The sequence below is a fragment of the Mus caroli genome, chromosome 10, assembly GCF_900094665.2.
Source record: "Mus caroli chromosome 10, CAROLI_EIJ_v1.1, whole genome shotgun sequence".
NCBI classification, from domain to species: domain Eukaryota; kingdom Metazoa; phylum Chordata; class Mammalia; order Rodentia; family Muridae; genus Mus; species Mus caroli.
The window spans coordinates 61384052-61408203 of NC_034579.1; the positions used below are offsets into that span (position 1 = coordinate 61384052).

The window sequence follows — 24152 nt, forward strand, 5'->3', positions numbered from 1 at the left end:
CTCTAGAATGCGGCTTGGAGTCTCCAAGAATAGACCCTTCTCTTCTCTTCTCTTCTCTTCTCTTCTCTTCTCTTCTCTTCTCTTCTCTTCTCTTCTCTTCTCTTCTCTTCTCTTCTCTTCTTTCTATAGGGTGCCTCTGAGATGCTTGTTGTTCATATCATCTTATTTTACTTCACTACACCTTTTTATGTTTCCTTGTGACAGCATTGTGCTAGCCCAAGCTGGCCTGGAACTCATAGCATCCCCCACTGTGTTGATATCTCAGGCCTGCATCACCACATCCAGTGCTCAGTTTTTTCCGTCTTTTTCCTTGGGGGTGGGGGGACCATGTTTTTTGGAGAGACAGGTTTTTAGGCTAGGCTTTCCTTATACTTCCTAGGTAGCTGACAATGACCTAGAACTCCTGTCCTTGTACTTCCCAAGTAAGGGGATGAACCAGAAGTGAACCATTGACACTCAGCTTCACAAATAGGAAAACTTATTTTTCTCTGAGGTTTTTTTTTTTTTTTAAAGATCGTTTTAGGACAAAATAAGTTTTTCTTTTATTTTTGATTTTTATAATTCCAGCATTTCTCCTTTCCATTCCCTTCCTTCAAACCCTCTTGTATTTCATTCATCTTCCAAACCTTCTTGCTCTATTTCAATTTCAGTCTCTTTTTTCATTGTTATTGCACGAATATATGTGTGTATTTCTAAGTATAATCTGTTCAGACTGTAAAAACAGTTTTACATAGCAAAATAATTTTTAAAATCCCAAACCACTATTTTAAAAGTAGTATAATGATACTCTTTATTTTTGCCAACTTGATATTTACAAGTTTTAGTTTTTTTCTTTCTTTCTTTGTTAATTCTGGAAAGCAAAAACTTTGCATTTGCTTTTCGAAGGCGACGTAAACTTGAGCTCTTCGTCTCGCCACTAGTCTGTCTTTGTCTGTTGTTAAAATTATGAGCCAGTCTCTATGGCCGCAGCCAAATGAGTAATCACCAGTAATGTGACTCGTGCTGGAAGTGACTCCATCAGCACCTGTGACGGGGGATTAGTTACAGTTTACAGAGCACCGCCTCTTCCCTTCTCTCGAGTGCCCTAAGCCAAGTACTCGTTCGCATTTGGGTGTCTGCGCTGTTGGAAGCAACTGCCTTGTGTTTCCATGCAGACAGTACAGTGGGAAAGCTTCCTCTAGCTAATGGATGGCTGTTCTCTTTATTTGGAGTATCTTGCTGGTTATGTAAGCGACCTCGAGAGAAATTATCCTGACCCAGATCGGAGGATGCGGTAGTGCTTCAGCTGCAGGATTTCTTCGTCGTTAACACCACAGTGCTGATGACAAAGAGCAAGTTGTAATCCTCAGCACTGCCAGGGCTGAGCCGGGCAGACAGAAAATCGTCATTTGCTGCTCACAGGCTTGTTAGGTTACAGCCTCTGCTTCGTTCTGTGGTCTTGGCTTTTCTTCCTATACAATGACGGCGCTGCAAGTGAGCTCAGAAATGCTTGGTTTGAAAGCCATTTGCCTGTGATTGTTTTTGAAGACTAAAGAAGTATTTATGCTCGATTAAAAAAATACTGCTCACGAACAAAATGAAATGCCAGCTATATTTACTGACCTTCAAAGCCTTGGCTTGGATTGCTGAGATTTAAAGATACTTTAAAATTCTCAAGAACTAAAGTACGGTTCGTATTTTTCTGCTTCCTTTTTCTTTTGTCTTTATTCCATTTGGTTTTGCTTCTTAGCCTTAGGAATTGAGGTCACTGCCTTTTATAGTTCTAGGCTCAGTGTTCTTAGTTTTAGTATTTTTAAAACTGTTTAGAAAGAGGTTTACTGTGTTGACGATCATTTATAGCACTAAAAATTTAATTTAAAACTAGAGCTTAATTGTTTTGAGTGTTTTGGCAGATGTGTTTCAAATTAGACAGCAATGTTTTAAGGAAACTTGGAGTATTTGTTTTGTAGGGGGTTTGTGTGTGTGTGTGTTTTGTAGGGGGTTTGTGTGTGTGTGTGTTTTGTAGGGGGTTTGTGTGTGTGTGTGTGTGTGTGTTTTGGAGGGGGTGCTGATATATATTCCCTTCCCCACCCCCAACTTGTTTTCTAACAGTATTATGTTTTCAATAGACCTGCTTGGGTGGGAATTTGGACTTTGTTCTTTCAAAGTAGCTCCAGTCTTTTTTTTTTTTTTTTTTTTTCTTCTATTTTGTAGGCTAAACCTTGACTTAGAAAATGTGGCCTAGATAGTTTAGTTTTATTATTTTCCTTTGTTGAGATCTAGACTTACAGTTTTGTACTTAATGAGCTTAATCTTTTTTTTTTTTAATCTGAAAAAGGAATTGTTAAATGTTAACAAGAGATTGTTAGAAACTCTGGCTGTAGACACAAACCCCATGAATTTCCTGTTAAGTACTAAACGGTGAGCTTTAACGTGTTTTGTCTGAGCAGCTGAGTTGTATTTGAGAACTGTAGATGATTTATTTAAAAATATTTTTCGGGGAGGGCTCATCTGTTGGCCTCTTCCTCATGTGAATGGAATGTGGCGCAGCGTGGAGCCCCAAACAGGATACAGTTGTTGGAGCATTCTTCCTATAGCGTGGTAGGCCCTTCTAGAAATATAGGCTCTCAGCCGGTCTATTTTGGCTTTAGGCTATTTTTAAAGTTTGGTTAACACTAACATCTGACCTTAACAGAACTCTGAATCCCCTAACAAAATGGAAAAAAGTGTTTTGTTTCAACTAAAAGTTCAGTTTTCAGTTAGTGTCTTTCACTTGGGGTTTCAAAGATTGAAGTCTTTTGTGATTAGGGCCATATTCACTGGGCTTGCTTCTTCCCCTTAGGCTGAGGAAGTTCCTCATAGAGTAGTCTCTTCAGAGTCTTGAATTAGGTATGCGTGAGTTCTACTGTCTGTACGCTCCAGAGCACCTACAGCAGAGGAACTTCTACGGACACTTTATTAAAGCTACAAAATCCATTTGTTTCCATTTTAACATGAATCTGTTTAATTTTTGAAGTGTGTTAAGTACAAAAATTACCATGGTTACATAGTTGATTGTCACTTTAAGAAATCATGGTTTCTTTTAACTGCTTTTCAGATTTGTATTTAATATATCTTAATGATTCTTTAACAGGCACTGTAGAGCACCTCTGGTTGGGGAGGGTACTATGTGAGATTTAAATGGAGCTGTACACGGGGTCACTTGTAAATTAGCCTTTCTATTTGTCATACACATTTACTAGCCAGATTTTACCAAGGACCGTCAACTAAATACCTTCAATTTTGAGGAATTGTGTTATCTAGAAATTAATCCTCTTTCTAAGTTAACTGAAGTAATTTAAATTATGTTAAGTTGCTGAATTTTACCCCTGAAGCTGGCCCATCTTGCAAAAAGGGCTCTGGAGAAGATCTTCGCAGGAATGTTTTTGATATTATAAAATGACTGGGGCTTAGGAGATGCAAAACACCTGTATTATTTGCATAAGAAAAAGGTACTTAGGGCTAATTTTGCTAGTGTCTAGTCCTGCTAAATTGAATTTTATCTTTAGCCAGTCTTTTTTGGGGGGTGGGGTGGGGGTATCCTTGATGCTTTGGCCTGAAGTGTTTGGACAAGAAACGGAAAATGTCCAAAGATTGAAAGTCCTTTTGAGAAGGAGCCAGTGTTCTCTCATTTACCAATGCTAAACAAGTAGAAGTATAATATGAAAAGTTTTCATTGTAGAAACTTGATAGCTATCATGTTAACATATTTCATATAATCAGATAACATGTACTCTTAAGCGAGTAAATTCTCTTATAAATAATGATAGAATTGTATGAAATATTAGGAATCTAGGCCCAAGAAATAGAAAATATTGGTAGCAGGCAATGATAGATGTACAGTTAGTGTGGGAATTTTCTATTTTGAAAGTTAATTTCTCACACAAAGTATTTTGAACATCTAGTACTTAAAAGGTTAGGCTGGGACACAGTAGAAAGTTATTCTAACTAGGTTCAATTATCAAATGTTAAAAATAAATGGAAGAGACAGATTTTGTTTGTTTTGGGGGGTAGTTCTAGAGATACATACTGTAATTTTTCAATATTTTTTCAAATAAGGAAAATGTTATTTGCTCAGGAATTCATTGTAATATTAATTGAATAGAAATGAGATATGTTTAACATATACATCCTAATGAACCCACTTAACTCCTGTTAAGGATTTAAGTGTAGAAAATTAGCCCTTTGAGAACCTCTTCAAACTGAAACTTTTTTGTGTAATTAATAGCCAGAGTATTTTGAATTTCTTTAAGACATAATAGCTACAAGACAGGGTGGACAGAAGCACCAGCAGCTTAGGAATCTAGGTGATACTTACTGTCTTGGTCAACAGTGTTGTTTTGTGTCCAGATAGTACCCAAGGTGCCTTGTCATGAGGAAATGTTCTTTTGGTACACATATATGCAGTTTAGAAGCCTAGTTGTTTAATTGCATTTTTCAGATTTTGATTCTTTCTTAGGAAAGCCACACTTTTTAAGATGGTAGAATTTTCATTTTAAAGCTTCTAGAACAAACAGTAGTAGATACATGCATACATTTAATTTTGACTGACTCTGACTCTGCTAAGAATGAGAGTGTGGTGATAGTTATTTAAGAAAACAAACACTGTGCCCTTGTTTCCTTCTTCTAACTTTCCCACATCACTGCCTGCTGTGTGATCTCAAACTTGCTTTGTAACAGTGCTAGCTAGAGACAGGACAGTGCTGGTGGAGACTGCTCTTCCTCAATGGTCTCTCCTGCTGCCCTCTGCTCTCACTGAAGTAACTGCATCTGTAGTTGTTCTGGGAGCGAGGCAGGGGTGGGGTAAGGTCAGATGCTGTCTGCTCAGTTAAAATCTCAGTATGAAAATTAGACTAACATCTCTAGTTACGAGGAAACAGGGGTGAATGTGTTTGGCTTCTTTTCATGTTTTCAGGGTTAAGCAGAAACATACACGTGTGCTTGGTGGTCTTTCAGAAATAGTCTATAGCATGATACAGTATAATTTCCAGCTTATTAATTATGGTTGTGTTTAATTATTTTTTAATGAATAAAAAGTATTCTATGGTTTGAATAAAAACGTTAGGTTATACCATTATGATGACAATATTGAACCATTATATTGCCATATACCCTTTGCATAACACTTTGAGGATACAACCAGAAAATAACCATTAGAACTTTTCTCTTTTTTGACAGACCTTCAAACCATTGGTTGAAAATAGTATACCTAGTTCTATCACTGCAGTAGAATTCCTTATAGACAAGCAACTGGATTTTTTAACAGAAGATAGTGCCTTTCAGCCATACCAGGTAAGGAACTGCACACCACTTGTTCATTAAACTTAATTCATATTCAGGGCATTCAGTGTATTTTGATTATAACATTACTTAGCAATAAATTTGTGCTGGGACTTTGTTGTGAATCAGGAACACTTTGGCTACAGCTAGGACTACAGGAGTGAACACAGCTTGTTGTTAGAGGAGAATTGTCTAGACACCAGGATTACTTCTGTTTATCTTTGGTTCAGGGCTGGACCTATCTGTAAATGTATTTGAGGGTTTTGTTTTGTTTTGCCATATACTTATTTGTTTATGAGGTTAACTAATTTATTAGCGTGAGTAAATGCATCTTAAGGGGAAATAGGTTTTCCAGTAGACAAATAGATTTAAATTATGTAAAGAAACTCATCACAACGATTAAACTATTTGTGGTGATTCATATCTATGATCCTGGGACGTAGGAGGCTGAAGTAGGAGGATCTCATTCAGGGCCAGCCTTGCCAATATAGGAAAACTGTCTCAGAAAGCAGAAAAGTGTGTTTGTGGGGGCAGGAGGTAGTGGCTCTGGAGACACATGTCAGCAGCTAAGTGCTCTTGGGGCTTTTGCAGAGGCCTGGAGGAGTTCCAAGCACCAACAGGAGGCAGGCAGGTCACAACTACTTATAGGCCAGCTCTAGGGGAGCTGATGCCCTCTTCTGGCTCTGGCTGGTGCCTGGCATGTATAATATATAGACAGAGACATGCAGATACTGTGAGAAGTAAAATTAAGTTCCTTGTCTTTTAGCAAAGTAAAAGACAATAATAACCTATTTTTCTTAATCTTCTAGCTTATTACAATTTTTAAATTTAAAAATGTTTACATTGTTTTTATAATGGACTTTAACTTCAATATTTTAAATATATACAAACATTTGATGCAAATACTTTTTTGTTGTTGTTGTTTTTGTTTTTCGAGACAGGATTTCTCTGTAGCCCGGGCTGTCCTGGAACTCACTCTGTAGACCAGGCTGGCCTCGAACTCAGAAATCCACCTGCCTCTGCCTTCCAAGTGCTGGGATTAAAGGCCTGCGCCACCATGCCCAGCTTGCAGATACTTTTCTAGTTAAATGTTTTAAGTAGTATTATAACTGGGTTAAACAAAAAATGATGAAGTATGTTGCCTTTTTTTCATTATAAAGAGTAGAAAGTTACTTGTTGTTTCCATGGGGAGGACCAGTTAATGAGCAGTGAGCAGGTGCTGAAGTTGTAACAGTAATGTAGCTGGAGTCGAAATGGTTTCCTATTTTGAATCTTACATAGTTTACATTCATCTTTTACTGTTATTTCTCTTTCTTCTTTACATAGTGTAGTTATCATTTTGTTTTATTTTTTGGTATTGCTAGCTTTTATTCTTGGCTTACATTTCTGACTAGAATTCAAGCTAGTTCCAATTTAGTAATAGAGGCGTTTGCACTTTCCCCTTGGGCTTCCATTTGCTTTTGTGAGTGCTCTTTACTTACTATAGGCCTTATTATGGTTTTTTTTTTTTTTCCTTCTTCCCCATTTCTAAATGTGCATCTAGGTGAGATAAAGGCTATCACCAATTTATGGCTTTTTTTTTTTTTTTTTCTCCTCTGCTTGCATTATTTGCACCATGGAACTTCAGCTTGGATCTGAAGTAGGAGAGTTAAGTTGTACACGTACTACTTTTAAGAAGAAAGTCTTGGTGGCCTGCCTGCAGCATGCTTGTTAAGAACAATGTGCTAACACTGGCAGGTTGTGTGCCCCCACCCACCCAACACTTAGAAACTTCTCTCAGATTCTGGTCATTTTTGTTCTTTTTAATAAAAACAAAAGTACAGGAGCTAAATGTTTATATAGTTTGTTGAATTGTTTGACTGATCTTGTTCAGACAAATTCTGTACCTGAGAACTGACCTGATTCTCTGAAGTTGCCCCTTTGACATTTAATAATTAATGGTTTCCCCAAAAAAAAAAAAAAAAAAAAAAAGTGTTAGCCTAAGAGTAGTTGACTTTTAGAACTTGTTGTTATAAGAAAGTTATTGTTTACAAGTGTTTCCCTGCCTCCCCTCTTTGTTTCGAGACAGGACTAACCCTATAGCTCAGACTCTCCTACAACCTATGAGGCTTTAGCCTCCCTGGGGCTGTTATTATGGGAGGTGAGCAACCTCTCCTAATTACAAATAATTCTCTAGGTTTTCTTTAAATCTTGTTAAAAGTATCCACATGCAGTTTATAGGTGCTGCTTATATGTTTCTAGCCTGCTGAATAGACACATTGACAGAGGTCTAACATGGCTTAACCTCCTTTTTTGTAATTATCCAAGTGTGGGAAATATAGACAGATTTGGAGAGAAAAAAATACTCGTTTCTTTTTCTTTTAATAAGAGAGACTTTATTCTAGAATGTTGTTTGTAATCCGTTACACAAGCAGGACCTGAGGTCTTTGGCATCTTATACTCGTTACCTTTTACTTCCTTGACATCTCAGCTGTAGATGGTAATCGTGCATAAGTCAAAGGAGGTGGAGTGCTCAATTAGCTTACACCTTATTGTCACAGTTGTTTTCTGACATTAAATTTCATAAAGCTGTTTCATATTAAAAACTATTCCAAAACTAATAACCCTCACCCCAGTTTCTGAGTTCTCAATATTCTGTTCTGTAACAGTAGGTTCACTTTAGTTTGCTTTAACAGTTGTACAGGTGTGCTCTCTCCCCCTTTTTAATTTTATTTTTTACAAGTAGGGTGGGTGTTTTGCTTGCAGGTGTGTCTGCACCATTGTGCATGCAGTGCCTGTGGAGACCAGAAGATGGCACTAGAGTCCCTGAAACTGGAATTACTGAGGGTTATGAGGTTCTTTGTGAGTGCTGGCAATCGAACCCCTCCCTGTCTTCTATAAGAGCAGATAGTATACTTAACCACTGAGCCGTCTTTCTAGCCCCCAAGCCATCCAGACACACACACACACACACACACACAGTGAGCACATAGTGTAAGGAAATTATGTAAGGAGATGACTCAAGACTTAATAGTCTGTTCACTGTAGGTCACTTCTTTGTATTCTACCCTTTTCAAGGACTCATTTCAGTAAATCAGATATCAGATTGCATATATTAAATTATTTGCTCTGGTCAGTTTTTAGGTGACATGAAATTGAGTTTGCAGTATTTTGGAAAGAATGTTGACTGGGGAGAAAAAAATTAAACCAGTACTTCCTAGACAGTGCAGTTAAATGCATTTTAATTTGAGATCACTTTAGCAGCAAACATCTTTCGCATTGTTAATCTTATTTTGCTTTGCTTTTCCTGTGCTCACAAAGGACTTGCTTCCTCCACCTAGTTTTCAGACCGTGCCTAGCTGCAGTTTCTACTCTTTGAAGCATGGGTGGGGGGAAGGGCGCAGGGAAAGGAAATAGGGAACTCGGCCTCTCCTGCTCTTTTGCAGGGGTTAATTGCTTCTTCATTTGAAACTTTTTGGTTGTATTATAGTTGATTTTGCTCTACTTTAGAATGGGATTACAAACGTTTACTTTTTTTTCCATGAAGTTTGATTGAACCCTTTTTGACCAGAGTTTCAATGTGAAAGACAGCATTCCACTTTAAGCGTGGTTTTGAAATCAGCTTGTCATGGACTTGGCAACTAGCCATGCACACACCTGAAGTTGCTTCATACAGGATATAGAAGAGATTAGTTCTTGCCTGAAAAATGGATATTACTCATCAATTATATGGGTTTTTTTTTCTGCTTTAATAGTCCAATATTTTTCAGGAATTCCAATTCTCTGCTCTTTTTTTTTCTTTAATTTAAAATAGATTCCCCCCCTCACACTATATCCCGATTATGGTGTCTTCTCCTTCCCAGTTTTGCCCTTCCTATCTGCACCTGCATCCTTTCTGTCTCTCATTAGAAAACAAACAGGTTTCTAAGGGATAATACTAAAATAAAATTATTTTATTTTATCTCATCTTACACAGTGTTGTTCCCTGAGCCTTGAGGGTAGGGATTTGATGGAGACATTCCATTTAGTGTTCTTCAATGTTCCAAAGTCTCTCACTCTTTGCTTCGTATCAGGCTGTGGATCTCTGTACTTGTTCTGATCTGTTGCAGGAGGAAGCATCTCTGATGGCTGATATATTAGTATAGTAGAATGTCATGACCTGTCATTTTAGCTTTTGTGTTTGGACTATACTGTGTGGTTTTATCCTAGGTCTCTGGCCTATCTAGTCTCTGGTTTTTGGTAACACAGTATCACAATGAGTGCTGGCTATGGGTTCCATTTCATGGAGTGGGCCTTAAGGCAAATCAGATATTGGTTGGCTACTCCCAGAAACTCTGTATTACCATTGCCATAGCATATCTTGCAGGAAAGATGCCATTGTCAATCAAAGGGTTTGTGGTTGGGTTGGTCCTCCCCTCCCCCGCCCCCCTTTCCATTTTTCAAGATAGAATTTGTCTGTGTCGTCCTGCCTGTCCTGGAACTCATTCTGTAGACAAGGTTGGCCTCAAACTCAATAGATCTTCCTGCCTGTGCCTCCCAGGTCTCATGTTTTTAATTTAATGTTTAATGTTTTTGTTTTTCTTTTGGTAGTAGGCACCAGCACAGCATCTCCATGTCTGATGAGCTGTGTAGGTGTTGTCTTCTATCAGTTTGTGGAGAGCAACCCATAGTTTTACAGTACGCCTGGATTGTTTGGGGATTCCCATGGAACCACGTTGGCCAACAGGTCACTAGGATGCAACCCAGTCTCAGTACAAAAGATAGCTCGTTGTTGCTTCCTCTCCCTCATTAGTTGGCGATTTCATCTAGATCCCCTTCATATATGTATATATTTTGGGACACTTCTGCTCTTACTAACTTGCCATACTATCCCTCAAATGGCCTGTAACTTTAGCTGTCTTCCCCTCTTCCTTCCCACTTCCTACTTGATCTTCCTGTTAACAGGTTGTGCCTTCCCCATCCAGCCACACCTATCTTATTTCCCTTTCCCAGGGAGATCTGTTTGTCCTCCTTAGTCTGTTACTCTATATTTAATCTCTGTGGTTTAATGATTGTTGCTTGTTTATCATTGACTCAACAGATTATGTCCACATATAAGCAAATACATACCATATTTGTCTTTCCGTGCCTGGGTTACCTCCCTCAGGATGGTCTCCTCCATCCCCGCCCCCACCCCCACCCCCAAGTTCCATTCATTTGTCTGCAGATTTAATTGTTTTAACAGCAAATGTAATACTCCATTACATTATTCCATTGTGTAAATACACCACATTTTCTTTTAGTCTTCTGTTGAAAGACATCTAGTTTGTTTCCAGTTTCTGGCTATTATGAATAGAGCAGAAGGAAACATCATTGAACAAATGTGTCTCTGTGGTAGATGAAGCATCTTGTGGTAGATGGATTCCAATCTTTCTGAGGAACCTCTGTGCTGATTTCCATAGTGGCTGTACAGGTTTCCAGTCCCAGTGGCAGTGAATGAGTGTTCCTCTTCCTCTGCATCCTTGCCAGCATGAGCTGTCTCTTGTGTGGTTGACCTTAGCTGTTCTGACAGCTGTAAGAGGAATCTCAGAGTCGTTTGGATTTGCATTTCCCTGATGACTGAAAGTGTTGAACATTTTGAAAAAGTGTTTCTCAGCCACTTAAATTTCTTTGAGAATTCTCTGTTTAAATCTGCACTACAGGGTTTTTTGTTTTTTTGTTTGGTTTTTCAAGACAGGGTTTCTCTGTATTGCCCTGGCTGTCCTGGAACTCACTCTGTAGACCAGACTGGCCTTGAACTCAGAAATCCACCTGCCTCTGCCTCCCTAGCGCTGGCATTAAAGGCGTGCGCCACTACGCCCGGCTTGTACCAGTTTTAAATGGGTTTTTTTCTTTTACTTGTTAGTTTTTTGAGGCTTTTTTGTTTTGTTGTTTGTTTGTTTGTTTGTTTTTATGTACCCCTGGCTGTCCTGGAACTCACTCTGTATACCAGGGTAGCCGGGAACTCAAAAGAGATCTGACTGTCTCTGCCTCCAGAGCCCTGGGATCAAAGGCATGCACCTCCACCACCTTGCTATTTGTTTCCTTGATATGTAGTTGCTTTAATTCTTTATAGTTTGTATCTTAACTGTCTATTGGGTGTATAGTTAATAAAAGAAATCTTCTATTCTGTAGGCTTCCACTTTGCCTGAATGATGCCTTACAAAAGCGTTTCAGCTTCATGAAGTCCCATTTATTAATTATTGATCTTAGTTCTTGTGCCAAGTGTTCCTGTGCCAGGAGTTCAAGGCTATTCTGAACTTTCTCTGCTCTCAGGTTCAGTGTCTCTGGTTTTATGTGTAGTTGTTTTATGTAGGGTGGTAAGGGTGGATTTGTATGCGTTCTTCTACATGCAGCCTTCTAGTTTGACCAACAATGATTTGCAAAATATAATTTTTTTTTCCAATGTGTGTTTCTGGCTTTTTGTTTTTTCTAAAGGTATCTATATGTCTAGCACCTATTTGATTGATTTTGATTATATTGATTGGCATGTTTGTATTTGTGTTAATACCATAATGTTTTTGTTACTAGAGTAGTGCAAATTGACATAAAGATGTTGATACCTCTAGCACTTCTTTCATTATTCAGGACAATCCTCTGCTTTAAATTGTAATTTAAAAAATGAGACAAAGGACACTAGCCAAAACTTCTAGTTACCCTGGCATGCAGTGGTGACACATGTCTTTAACCCCAGCACCCAAGAGACAGAGACAGGTAGGTCTCTGAGTTTCAGGACAGCCTGATCTACACAGAAAAACCTTGCCTCAAAAAACAAAAACAACCAAAAATCCTTCCTAAATATTTATGAACATCTTGCTTCTTTTTATAACCCATTTTTATCTGTTGCATATAAGTGTGTAGTATAATGCTCAGGTGTTTTCCCTAAGCATAAGGCATAGCAATTTTAGAATTTAATTATTCTTTTTGTATTTGAAATTCTGGACAATAATGTGCTATTAAATTTAGAAATGAAATTCTTGGTGCTACCCCTTACCCCTTTTCTCCTTGTACTGTATAAACATTGAATCATACACTCATACAGTATGGCTGGAGCCTTAGCCATAGGGCTATAGCACAGTGGGCTGGTTGATGGGGTAACCAGAGGCTTCTTGGTTCCAGAATTAGAGAGTGCTCACAGACTTAAGAGAAACGTCTGTGCTTGTTAGTGTGGGTTCACATGAGCCATGTCTCTCATGGGGAGGTCAGAGGAATCGATTCTGTCCACCATGAGAGTCCTGAGTTCTGACTCAGGTTGTCAGGCTTGATGGCAGGTGTGTTGGCCTGATGAGTCTCTTTTCAATGTGTGTGGGTATTTTGCTTACATTTGTGCCTGGTGCCTGTAGAGGCCAGAGAAAAGAGTCAGATTCCCTAGGACTGAGGCTTCAGCGGCTTGTGTTCTTCTATGTAGGTAGAAGAGGATCCAATCTGAGACTTGTGCAACAGGACTCAGGGTTCTTAGCTGCTGAGTCTTCGTGTGTTTTTTGCATTGGCCTGCATCTGTAGATTGTAATTCTGTATTTGAGATCCTTGCACGTGCTAGGCAGACACTCGACCAGACCAGTACCCCAACCCATTCCAACCTATAATTTTCCCACCATTTTTTATGACTTAAATTGTCTGAGATTTCAGGATATCCTAAGGTAATTGTTACCTAGCACAACTGCCTACTAAAAATAGTCAAACAGTTGGCTAGGATAAGGCAGCAACAGTTTAGGAGGTGTAGTGTAACATTTGTTTCTTACGAATTTCTGCCACTGTCGCTGTAGAGTTTGGAGTTGCTTTCTAATTAGGAGGAAAAAATTCGAGTAAAGTAAAATCGAGCCTCTGAATAGCCAAGGAGGAAAATTAACAAGTGGTGTGGTTAGAACTAAGCTGTGCTATGCTTTCTTGAATTAGCACTGTGAACGTGCTTAATGTTAAAAAAAAAAAAAAAAAGAAGGCAGTCATTTCAAAAACCATAATTGATTTAGTCTGAGAGAAGAAGCATTTTATCTAAAACTGGGTTTATCTCAAGAAAAAAACTTTTGAGTTATGCAGTACTAGATACAAGTGAGAAAGTCTGTCAACCTAGAAAGACTAGATTAAACAGTATTTACTGAGAGATTTTTATCTTGTATTTTCTGTGGTTTCTAAATTATATTTTGGCTGGAATTAAGCACATTTTCTAAATTTTCATAAGCATCTCCCTTTTTCATTTCCACCGTGCCATTCATGCTATCATTTTAATGGAATTTAGAAGTACTTTTCTAAAGCGAAGTGAGTGTCATCCGAACACTGAGGCTATATAGCGTCTATAATCTGCCAAGAGTGTACTGTGAACTGACTAGTGAGATTATTGGGTTTGGTTAAAATTAGCATCCGTGGGTAGGCATGGCCTGGGGGTGGTCTAGATGAAGCCAAAGCAGGAAGCAATTCTTGTTTAGTTCTTGGCTTTATCCCATTTGTACTCAAAAATGACAGCTTGCAATACTTGAGCCTAGCTAAAGCCCAGATAATAAAACATGGACCACAAAAACAAGAGAACCAGCTACTAAATTTGTGCTTCCTTACCTAAATGGTACTTATGTGTGTTTAAGAATTGCTGTGTTAGGGTGGGGGAGGGGCGGGGGGGAGAAGAATTGCTGTTATATTTTAATATTACTTTTGGTGTCCATTTTTTTATATCCCCTACCTACCTAATTTCATAACGTCCTGATTTCAGTGGCAATTATAAAACATGATTATTAAGGTCTCATAAGTTAATATCTAAGTAAACCACGATTGTTTTAGTCTCTTACAACCTAAAACTCAATTGATCTCAAAACCAACAATTCCATGTATGGTGCCATTAAAATTCTCACTTGTGATGACTGCAAAAATGTGCTGACTGTGGATCTGTGGAGGCAGGGACAGGTTACTCTGGTCAAAATGGCCTAGAGTATGTGCTGTTGTGCAGTACTTAGGTGAGACGCATAAGCGACTACACCAGTTCTCTGCTGCTCTAAATATTCTATGATTACAATATTCCCCCTTATTTATTTGTGTTGTTAAGAATTTAAAGTATGTGAAATTATGCTTGTAGGTATTGATTTACAAGTATTCTACACCAGTATAGTTAGTGTTTGAGAAAGACTTTCTGCTTTTTTTTTTAACCAGTCAAAATGGGTGATCATATTTATTTATTCCTTTTATTTAATGCAAAGTTTTACTAAAGCTCAACTATATTATTTAAAATTACACTTAACTTGTGGTATTAAATTATGCTTTTAAAAATTATAATTTTCAAAAATTTTTATGTAGTATTTATGTTAGTTATGTAGGATTCTTCAGATTCCATTTCAGCACCTAGGGAGAGGAGAAAGGACAAGAATTTGTGTAACCAAATATATAGGAAAAGGGAAAATTCTGGTTAAAAAGAATCGGTAATGGTGATGTTCACACAGGTAGCAAGAGAAAAGCCAGAAGCTCTGCCCAAATATTGAGATGCTGAGCAGCTATTTTCACTGTACATAGTGAGCAGTCACAAGGGAATACCTTATATTTATTTATACACTAGTCTCTTGTAGCACTTACAATTGATTTCTAACTACAAGACTAAAGTTCTTTTTTCATCCCTGGTTTTTGTCAGCATAATTTCCCTATGGTTTCCACACAGACAGAAAGCTATCATCTAAACCCATGCATTTGTTTTCTATGCAGAGAACCCTAACAGCTTAAGATGGTTCTCATTTGTCCTTTTTCCAGCAGTCTGGATTTCTTCATGTGGAACATATTATTTTGAAGATACAGATTTGCTCAAAATTAAGTTCAAAATTAAAAACAAATTAACAAAGAAAGACTATTAAGTATTCCTCTGTTAGCCTGTCCAAAATTCATCTCCCCTAACCTCCAACTAAAGACAGTTCTCCTTCACATATATTAGCTGGTAAGGTGGAGGCTGTTAATTTATATGTGTGAGATGCTGTTGTACTAAAATTTTGTGTCTTTGTAAAGTCTATAATCTGATGGGGAAAAGGACCCCTAAGAAATACAAATGTGCATAAAGGCAAAACACAGTATATATCATCAGATCCCAGGAAAGTAAAAGGAAATCAATGAAGTTCAGTTGTCAGTTGTCTTAGGACAAGTGTAAATTAGCTGAGCTAGTAGGACATTAAAGTTGGTCAAATGAACAGGCAGAATGCATACATTGAATGGTCCACTTACAGAAACCTTAACTTTTATTATCTTCTTGTAAAGGTGATAAGAAGGGGTTGTTTTCATTAACTGCTATTAATTTGAGCTGAGTCTTACTGTGTAGTCTGGAACTCCTTTGTTGGTTACCAGGCTGGCCTCTAGCTCCATAGAAAACAACCACCTTCTGCCTTCTGAGTGCTTGTGTGCCCTGCTACCCTTACCCGAGAAGGCATCTTTTTAAAGCAATTTAAGTTGAATCAGCCACTGGTTTCAACCTCTTTGTCCCTATTGCATTTGGTCAAAGGAAGCAAACAGTGTAGGTACAAACTTGAGTGGCACCAAAGTATTTATCAGTATTGCAGAGGCATTGCCACTGCCCAGTTCCACAGACAGAACCCTAGCAGTTTCTTTATTTCATCCACTTCAAGTTTTGGGAACCTATCTTCTACTTTCTTTGTGATTTGCTTGCACTAGGTATTGCACATAATAAATTTCACAGCACCCTCTTTAAAGGCTGTTCACTTTAGTATGACATCTTCCTATTTCACCCATGTTATAGCATATGCCAGAATTTAAGTTTTTTGTTTCTCAGAGTTTCATTGTTTTATACTACATTTTATTTTTCATTTTGAAGGTTATTTGGACTTTTAATTTTGGCTATGGTGTATAATGCTACTGTGAATAATGCTACAGTTACATATTTCTGTCTTTCTGAGTTGTCTTTGTGTGTGTGTGTGTGTGTGTGTGTGTGTTTCTCTTTTGAAGGGCTAAGGAACATTTTGAGGCAGTCTCACTCTGTAGCTGTTCAGATCGTGCTAGCTAGAACAAAATGTACAGCCCCCATCTGACAATCCTCCTGCTTCAGTCTCCTTACTTCTGTCTGGAATTATAGGTAACTGTTGGTTAGGATCACAGGTGTCAGTAGCTGTAATTCATTCACATACTCCTCCTCCCCCCCCCCNCCCCCCNNTNCTATTTGAGAAATGGCAGCAGCTCTTTTCCCTGCTGGTTTCACCATGTCATTGTCATTGTGTCTGTCAGTACACAAGGTTCCGGTTTCTTTGAATCATCATGCTTGTTATGTTCCTTTCATTCTGTGTAGTAGCCCTACGTTAACATTGATTTTAATCTGCATTTCCCTACAATTACTGACAGTGTCTACTATCTGAATGAGAACCATTTTTGTTCACGTAAAAGGAAAATTCCTTTTGAGTCAGAAACATGAAATACCCAGGATATCAGTCCTTCCTTAAGGACATGGCTTGCAGCTATTCTGTTGGTTTTCTTTTCTCTCCTAGTAACATGTGATGGACAAATGTTGTTGTTTAATGATGTGCTTTGGATGTCACAGACAAGTAATCATTGCCAAATTCAGTGTCATGAGGATTTTCTGAGTGTATTCTTCAGAGAGTTTTATTTATAGCTCTTAATTTAAGTGTTTGATCCATTTTGAGAAACAATACTATCTAAGGGGCCGGTTTTTTCAGCATTACTTGTTGGAAACATTGTTAACAGTGATTATTAGTTACAGTTAGGCTGAGCTGATTATTTGTATTATAATTTATTTCTGCACTTTCTATTTATACCCTTGGTCTGTGTTTCTGTCCTTTGGCTAGTTTCATATCCCTACAGCTACATATTTATTCAAATGATTGTTAATAACATAACTATTACTGTGTTCTGTCATTGAAATTTTATGAATGTTCTAGATAAATCTTGGTTTCATAGCTCCTATATAAGCTATTAGGCAATAGATTTAGACCTTTGTATAAAACAGATGTTTGAGGTTTGAGCAAAAGGGCAACTGTGGTTGCTGAGCTATGACATCTGGCCATTTCACTGTCATTGTGAGTTTGAAGACTGACAGGACACTGGATTCTCTTTCAGTGTAGAGGCAGGGTGCGTGCTTCATTACACACTCATGCTGTCAGTCCTAAGCAGTAGTTTATTTCATAGTGCTTGTAAACTGCCAGGTATGTGTGTCTTCTCAGAAAGAGGATTCTACTAGAAATTGGATGCAAACTGGCCATGTGGTTTGGTGGCACAGCACTTGCTAATGCTCCAGGTCTTGGTTTGATTTTCACAGTGCTGAAAACAAACACAAGTAAGATGAGGAAGAAAAAGTGAGAGACAGGAATGTTTCTCCAGAGGAACAGAAACAAAGAGGAGGAGGGGAAGGGAGTGGAAATTGGTTTATGAAATTAGGGGATACTTAAAAATGCAGCATCTACTGAGTAGGCCAGCCTTGGGTTCAAAGGCAGTATGGAGTCCTAAGAACCAGTCTTCCTTAGAAGACCTCTTTCTTAAAACTTTGAGCTGATTGTGGAGGGCAATCCATTACTGTGAATCTTCTTACTTACAAAAGGCCCTTTGTAGAAACCTGAAGACTGCTATTTGACCAAATACCTGCACATCATAGCATAGCAAGGTGCACAGATAATTACCACTGGTGTTATTGATATCAGTTGTTTGTTTTGTCTTGAGTTATTGGAGGGCAGTTTCTGTGGCTCCATAGTGAATGCCCTTGTTACTTCGTGGTCTTTAGTTGACAAACCCTCTTTCTTCTTCCTCCTTTGCAGTGCTGTTGGACCACAGTTCTAAGACAGCTGGCAAAGTAGATGCCTTCAGAGCACTACTGCTTGGTTAATTCTGAAATTATCAGCTCACAATAAAGCATTTATGTTGCCTGTTAGGCATGAGGCAATGTCTTCCATACCAAGTGCTTACTTTACTCACTGTTAGCCTGTAACTGCTAAGCCTAGCTATTGGGTAGATGCTATTAATTATAACTGCATAATATGCTTCCATCACATTTGTTCTTAAAGGGAAGTCCTCATAGCCCCATAGGTGATTTATAATTGATGTAAAATAGTAACTTTTGTTTTTTAGTATTAAGTATGTTCCACATGCTCTCTGAGCAGGAATCAGTACTACACACAAGTCTGCTTCTCAGTTAAAAAAAATAAAGATTGCTGTAATTCATAGAATAAATCCCAATCTAAATTTGTAGCATATCTTCATTTACAATATTCCCAGGACTAAGACATTTATAGTATATAGACTTCAAAGCCACAGTAAGTAAAGCTTCGAAGCCCTACAGAAAGAGGACTTTTATCTCGTTTCTCTTTCTCCCACGCTTTAGCAGAAGGAATTGGTTTCTTGCATACAGCTTGAGGCTCCATACTACAAAAGATGCTGAAGACTATAACTGTAGTGACATTGCAGTTGAACTCTGTAGTCTTCAACTTGCAGTACATACAGTGCCTAGTGTTAGCAGAAAGCTCTCTTAATATTTATTGCATATGTGTGAACAAACTTGTTGTATTAATTGGTAGTATGTGTCTGGCATTTTGCTACTGTTGGAAAACATTGCGTGGTATGGCTGCTATAGAGGACTAAAGTCAGTACAAACAATTGTATGGTTGTAGACTAGAATAAATTGCTAGATTTTACTGATATTTTACTCAAACATGCATATCTAGATAATTTTATAACTATAAAATCTGTCTTAGGGAGTTTTGGCCTCTTGGGATAGATAGGTTAATTATAAGAGAGCTAGGAATTGTTAGTGCAGCAGAGATCTCACCTGTCATGTGCTGGGCAACGTATACAGTCTTGTCACTAGATCTAATTAATGCTAATAACTGCTTTTCTTCTGTGCTGCTGCATCTGAACCCTTTCATACTGAGCTCTTGTTTTACCAACGGATGTGCATACACCAGCCGAACAAGTTAATTTTATATAATTTTTTAATTTATAAAGTACTACAAAGTACCCCTTTTCATTATATTGTTGTTCTCTTCTCTTTGCTAATATGTAGAAGCACACATTGTGTTCTGAATTTTTTGTGTTAAAGAGAATGTATATGGCATTTATATCAGACTCTAGGAGTATGGGGTCAGGAAATGAATAAGCACAAGGCTTGCCTTGCATGTGTGATGCCCTGGGCTTAAATCCCTGGAGTATAGAAAAGAGGGATAGGGCTTGCCTTTTGTATAAATGTCAACTCATGGTACATATGTTTTCAAGATGCCCTTAGAAGTTTGAGAATACTCAAAATAAGATCACAGTTTCATACATAGCTAGTAAAATATTTTATTTCTGCTCATAAATAATGGGTCACATAAATTATAAAATATAAATTTTACATTCTTCTATTCTACTCAGTGTGGATTTTTTTTTCCAGTCAAGATTCTTCTGTTCTTTATATAATATCACCTTTTTTTTTAAAATTATGAGTATGAATGTTTGGCCTGCACGTGTATGTATGTGTGTGTATGTATATATGTATATGTGTGTGCGCGTGTGTCCATGCACTGCTTATATGCCAGTGCCTGCAAAAGTCAGTAAAGGACTTCAGAACCCCTTGAACTGGAGTTATGGATGGCTTTGAACCACCATCTGAGTGCTTAGAATTGAACCCTGGTCTTCTGCAAGAGCAACAAGTGCTCTTAGCTACTGAGCCATCCCTCCAGCCTTTCTGTTGGCTGGGAACAATGGTTGTGAAGGGTTCTTCCTAGCCAACAGTTTAGCTCCCGCGTGCTTCTTAGGTTTTCTGTCACGTTGTTTAATTTGCAGTGCTAGAATAATTTTGGGGTTGCACCACAGCTGATTTGTTTGTTTGGAGCAGTGTTCTGTTTGGAGGTTGTTCTAAAGCTTTTGCTTCTCCTTTTCCCTTACATGTCCTAAATTTGCATTGCCCAGCCTTGGCAAAAGTGCCAGGCCCAGTTCACGTGTCACATGTGGGACAGTGCAGATATGTTACACTTCGGTTGCAGAAAACTGAACTCGGAAGGACAAGACGAATCATCCCCACATTTCAGAGTCACTGTCTTGTCTCCACTCAGATGAGCCCTTCATTTTTTCTGGCATCATTTTGTATGCTTCTGTAAACTTGGGTTCCCTTACACAGTTACTCCAAATTATCACTGCTCTATCAAACTTCCTTCTTTTCTACTAGTAAATGACCTTTCTCCTACTGCACAGAGGAAACTGAGGTTACAGCAGGACCCCCCCCCCCGTAACTTCCTGTTCTTAGACCTATTTTTGTACCTCTCTTTGCCTCCTTTGTTTCTTGCCTCAAAGATAAGTCCATTTGGTGTTTCTTCATTTTTACAAATATTTCTTGGGTTGTAGGAGGATGAGGACAAGAGTGAAGGTGGGCGGGGTGAGATTTGTAGATTCAAAGAGCTCTAGTGAGATAGCTGAGCAGGGAAGGAAGGGCAAGAGCCCTCAAGCATAGTGATCAGAGTTTGACCCGCAGGACCAAACTGACCCTTAAGTTGTTCCATGTCGTCTACAGGCAGGCACACATGAGTAAATATAATAAAGAGTTTTTAAAAACATGTCTGTGCAAAGTGGATAAGTAAGGCCTGGATGGGGCTCGAAATCATCAACAGAACAGAAAGTGGAAAGGCCATACAGTAAGATCACTCTAAAAGCTGGAGGCTGCAGAGATTGAGCGATGTTAACAGTGACGAGGTGTTGAAGTGAAGCTTAGCAGGCTACAGTAAAGTTTTGGTTCTGAGAAGTTTGGATTGGAAGCCTCTAGAAGGTTTTGAGCAGAATTTGACTGATGTGATTTTCTTTCCCTTAATTTTATTTTATTCTGTTTATGTATATGAATGTTGTATCTGGGCGTATGTTTGCACACCAGAAGAGGGCATCATATCCCATCAGACTGCAGTTACAGACAGGTGTGAGCTACCATGTGGGTGCTGGGAATTGAATCCAGGACTTGGAAAAGCAGCTAACACTCTTAACCTTAGACAAACTATCTTTTCATCTTCAGCTCCCAACAGGGAGTCATTTCATGACCAGTATTGTTTCATTTGTAGTCATCCTTCATTTTAAAGAATTTAAGATTTAATTTTACTTTTTACTTTGACTGTTTTGCCTGCTTGTGTGAATGTGTGCCATATGTGTGCCTGGTGCCTTGGGAGGTCAGAAAAGGGCTTTGGGTTTTCTGGAACAGGAGTTACCAGATGGTCATGAGCACCAAACTCAGGTCGTCTACAAGAACAAGTACCCTTCCAGCTGACACACACACACGCACACACACACACACACACACACACACACACACACACACGCACACGCACACACTCATCCCCATTGTTTTGTATATTCACTGAGACTAAGTATTATGTATCCCTAGAATATCTTTGTAATTGACTACATGCTAAAGCTCACCTTGAATTTACGATCCTCTGAGCCCCTGGACCTCAATTTTAGAATTTTTTTTTTTAATTTTGATGCACGTGCATTGTCCCCCTTTCCTTTTTCTCTCTCCAATCCCTCCCATATTACATGCTGCATCCACCGCAAAATCCGTGGCCTCTTTTCCTTTTACACACATACATATACACCTACAAAAAATACTCTAAAATAAATAAACACAAGCTGTTTAGTGTGTCTCAGGTTACTTGTATTTATATGGTCTCTGGGCTAACTGGTTGTTACTGGATAGCCATCTGCGGTAGTCGGATATCGGATAGTCAGCTTCTTCCCTACAGAAGACCATTCCCCTGCAACATCCCATAGCTGTCCATAGAGCTCACGTTAGGGCCCATGAGTTTGGTTCATGTGTTGTTATAAAGGAAGTCCCATGTGCCATATGTCATGTGTTTTTTTGTACATGTGTACACATGTAAATAATAAGTAAAATAGCTAATCTCGCATTACTTGCATTTGTCGGTTTCTCCCTTGTAGTTTTTATATTAAGTGGCTTCCCAATTTGGTTGCTTGCTATTTTACAACCCACACTAGATGGTGTCAGGTTTCAACTTTTTCTGTGCTCTGAATCAAGTTCTATACAAAAACCTCATGTCTACTATTAGATAATTATTTATTTAGCCATTTATATATTCTGAGTACTTCCAAGATAAATTCCTGTCCTCATAGAGCTTAAATTTTACAGGAGGTATGGTGGATAATGAAACAATAAGCAAACTCTGTCATAATAAACATTTTAATAACACCTATGACAAAATAAAAATCGAGTAATTTTAAAGCCATTAGAATTGAGAGGGAGGGGGCTGCACCTTTAATCCCAGCACTCCTGAGGCAGAAGCAGGCAGATCTCTGTGACTTCGAGGCCAGCCTGGTCTACAGAGTGAGTTCCAGGACAGCCAGGGCTACACAGAGAAACCCTATCTCGAAAAAACCAACCCTACCTCCAAAGAAAACCAAAACCAACAACAACAAAACAAAAAGAAAGAAGGGAGGGAAGGAAGAAATTAATTAATTAATTATTTAATTGGGAGGGTGGCCACTGGATGATCGTGCAGCCTGTAACTGGAGCATTGTGGAGTCCTGGAGGCAGTGTTGTGAATAGTGTTGTGAGGGAGAGAGGGCCTAGAATGGACATAGCTAGTCAGTCTGTACCATTGCAAAGGTGAAAACTGTATCACACTGTCTACCATTATGATTTCAGCTTTTTTTTTTTAAGTTAATCCATACTTACAATGTCCTTTAGAGTCCTTAATGTCCTTAAGAGTCCTCAGCATACCCCATTGTTTGATCCTTCTGTGTTTGCATGCCTGTTTCAGTTTGGGAGGCTTTCCTCTGATCTCCTGTATTCATGCAAGTACCTTTTGTATTTTTTAAAGATTTAACTCAAAGAACTCATTTTTTTTCCTCAGTTTACAAAAGGACCACTTGCTCTTCAGAGATAACTTTTCCTGTTGCACCTAACTAGCTCTCTTGTCATCCTCACTAAGGCATGTGTGAATTCTGTATCCTAAATGAAACGTTTCACATTATGTCTCTTCCACTGGACTTGGAATGTTCTTGGCAGGAATGCTGGCTCGTATGTGCTGTCACCCCCTGTCATAGTAATCGATCGTCACTAGGTTTCAAAATCCTGTGGGGGGGAAAACTGCATTGATTGTAAATGTATTAACACAAGCAGAGAGGCCAATTCTTTTTCTTTCTTTCTTTCTTTCTTTTTTTTTTTTAAGATTTATTTATTATTATATCTAAGTACACTGTATCTGTCTTCAGACACACCAGAAGAGGGCGTCAGATCTCATTACAGATGGTTGTGAGCCACCATGTGGTTGCTGGGATTTGAACTCAGGACCTTTGTAAGAGTGGTCAGTGCTCTTAACCACTGAGCCATCTCACTAGCCCTGAGAGGCCATTTCAAACATAATTAGACAAACTCTCTAATTCAGTCTCTCATACAGTGAGATAGAAGAGGTCGAAGGAGAATGTTTTAAAAGTGACAGATTGGGGGCTGGCGAGATGGCTCTGTGAACCTGGGGTTATGGGCAATTAGGAGTCACCATATAGGTGCTAGGAATTGAACTCAGGACCTCTGGAAGAACAGCCAATGCTCATAACCACTAAGGTACATTCTGAGCCCAAATACCCTTTCTTCCTACAAAATGGTAGCAAAAACATTTTAATACCTTTACAGCTCAATACTTGTTAAACAAACAACAAAAAGACAGTGTCTCATTGTTGCCCCTGTTTGGCCTAGAATTTAATGTAGACCATGCTGGCTAGCCTCAAAGCTCAGAGAGATAATTGCCCTTTTTATGTTTCTAGTGCTGGGATTAAAGGTATACACCACTATACCTCACTCCCCCTTTTGTTTATAAAAGCAGAAATTCTTACATATATTAAACATCACTTTAACAGTAGAAATTACATGTTAATATCATTGTCAAGTACAGCATGCATACTGCCATCCTTAA

The 24152-nt window shown here is 38.5% G+C and overlaps 1 protein-coding gene across 6 annotated transcripts in view; it reads left to right on the top strand.

The window, feature by feature from the left end:
* Jmjd1c (jumonji domain containing 1C) overlaps window positions 1-24152 on the top strand; it is a 155257-nt gene that overhangs the window by 85719 nt on the left and 45386 nt on the right. For 5 of the 6 annotated variants that reach the window (XM_029482357.1, XM_021173855.2, XM_029482356.1 and 2 more), the window contains exon 3: window positions 5197-5310. Coding sequence is in view for 2 of the 6 variants with exons in the window: in XM_029482355.1 (XP_029338215.1) it covers window positions 5197-5310 (114 nt within the window). In the remaining 4 variants the exon portion in view is untranslated. Of the gene's footprint in view, window positions 1-959; window positions 1670-5196; window positions 5311-24152 lie in introns of those variants that run through there. The other variant, XM_021173856.2, reaches the window with a different exon arrangement.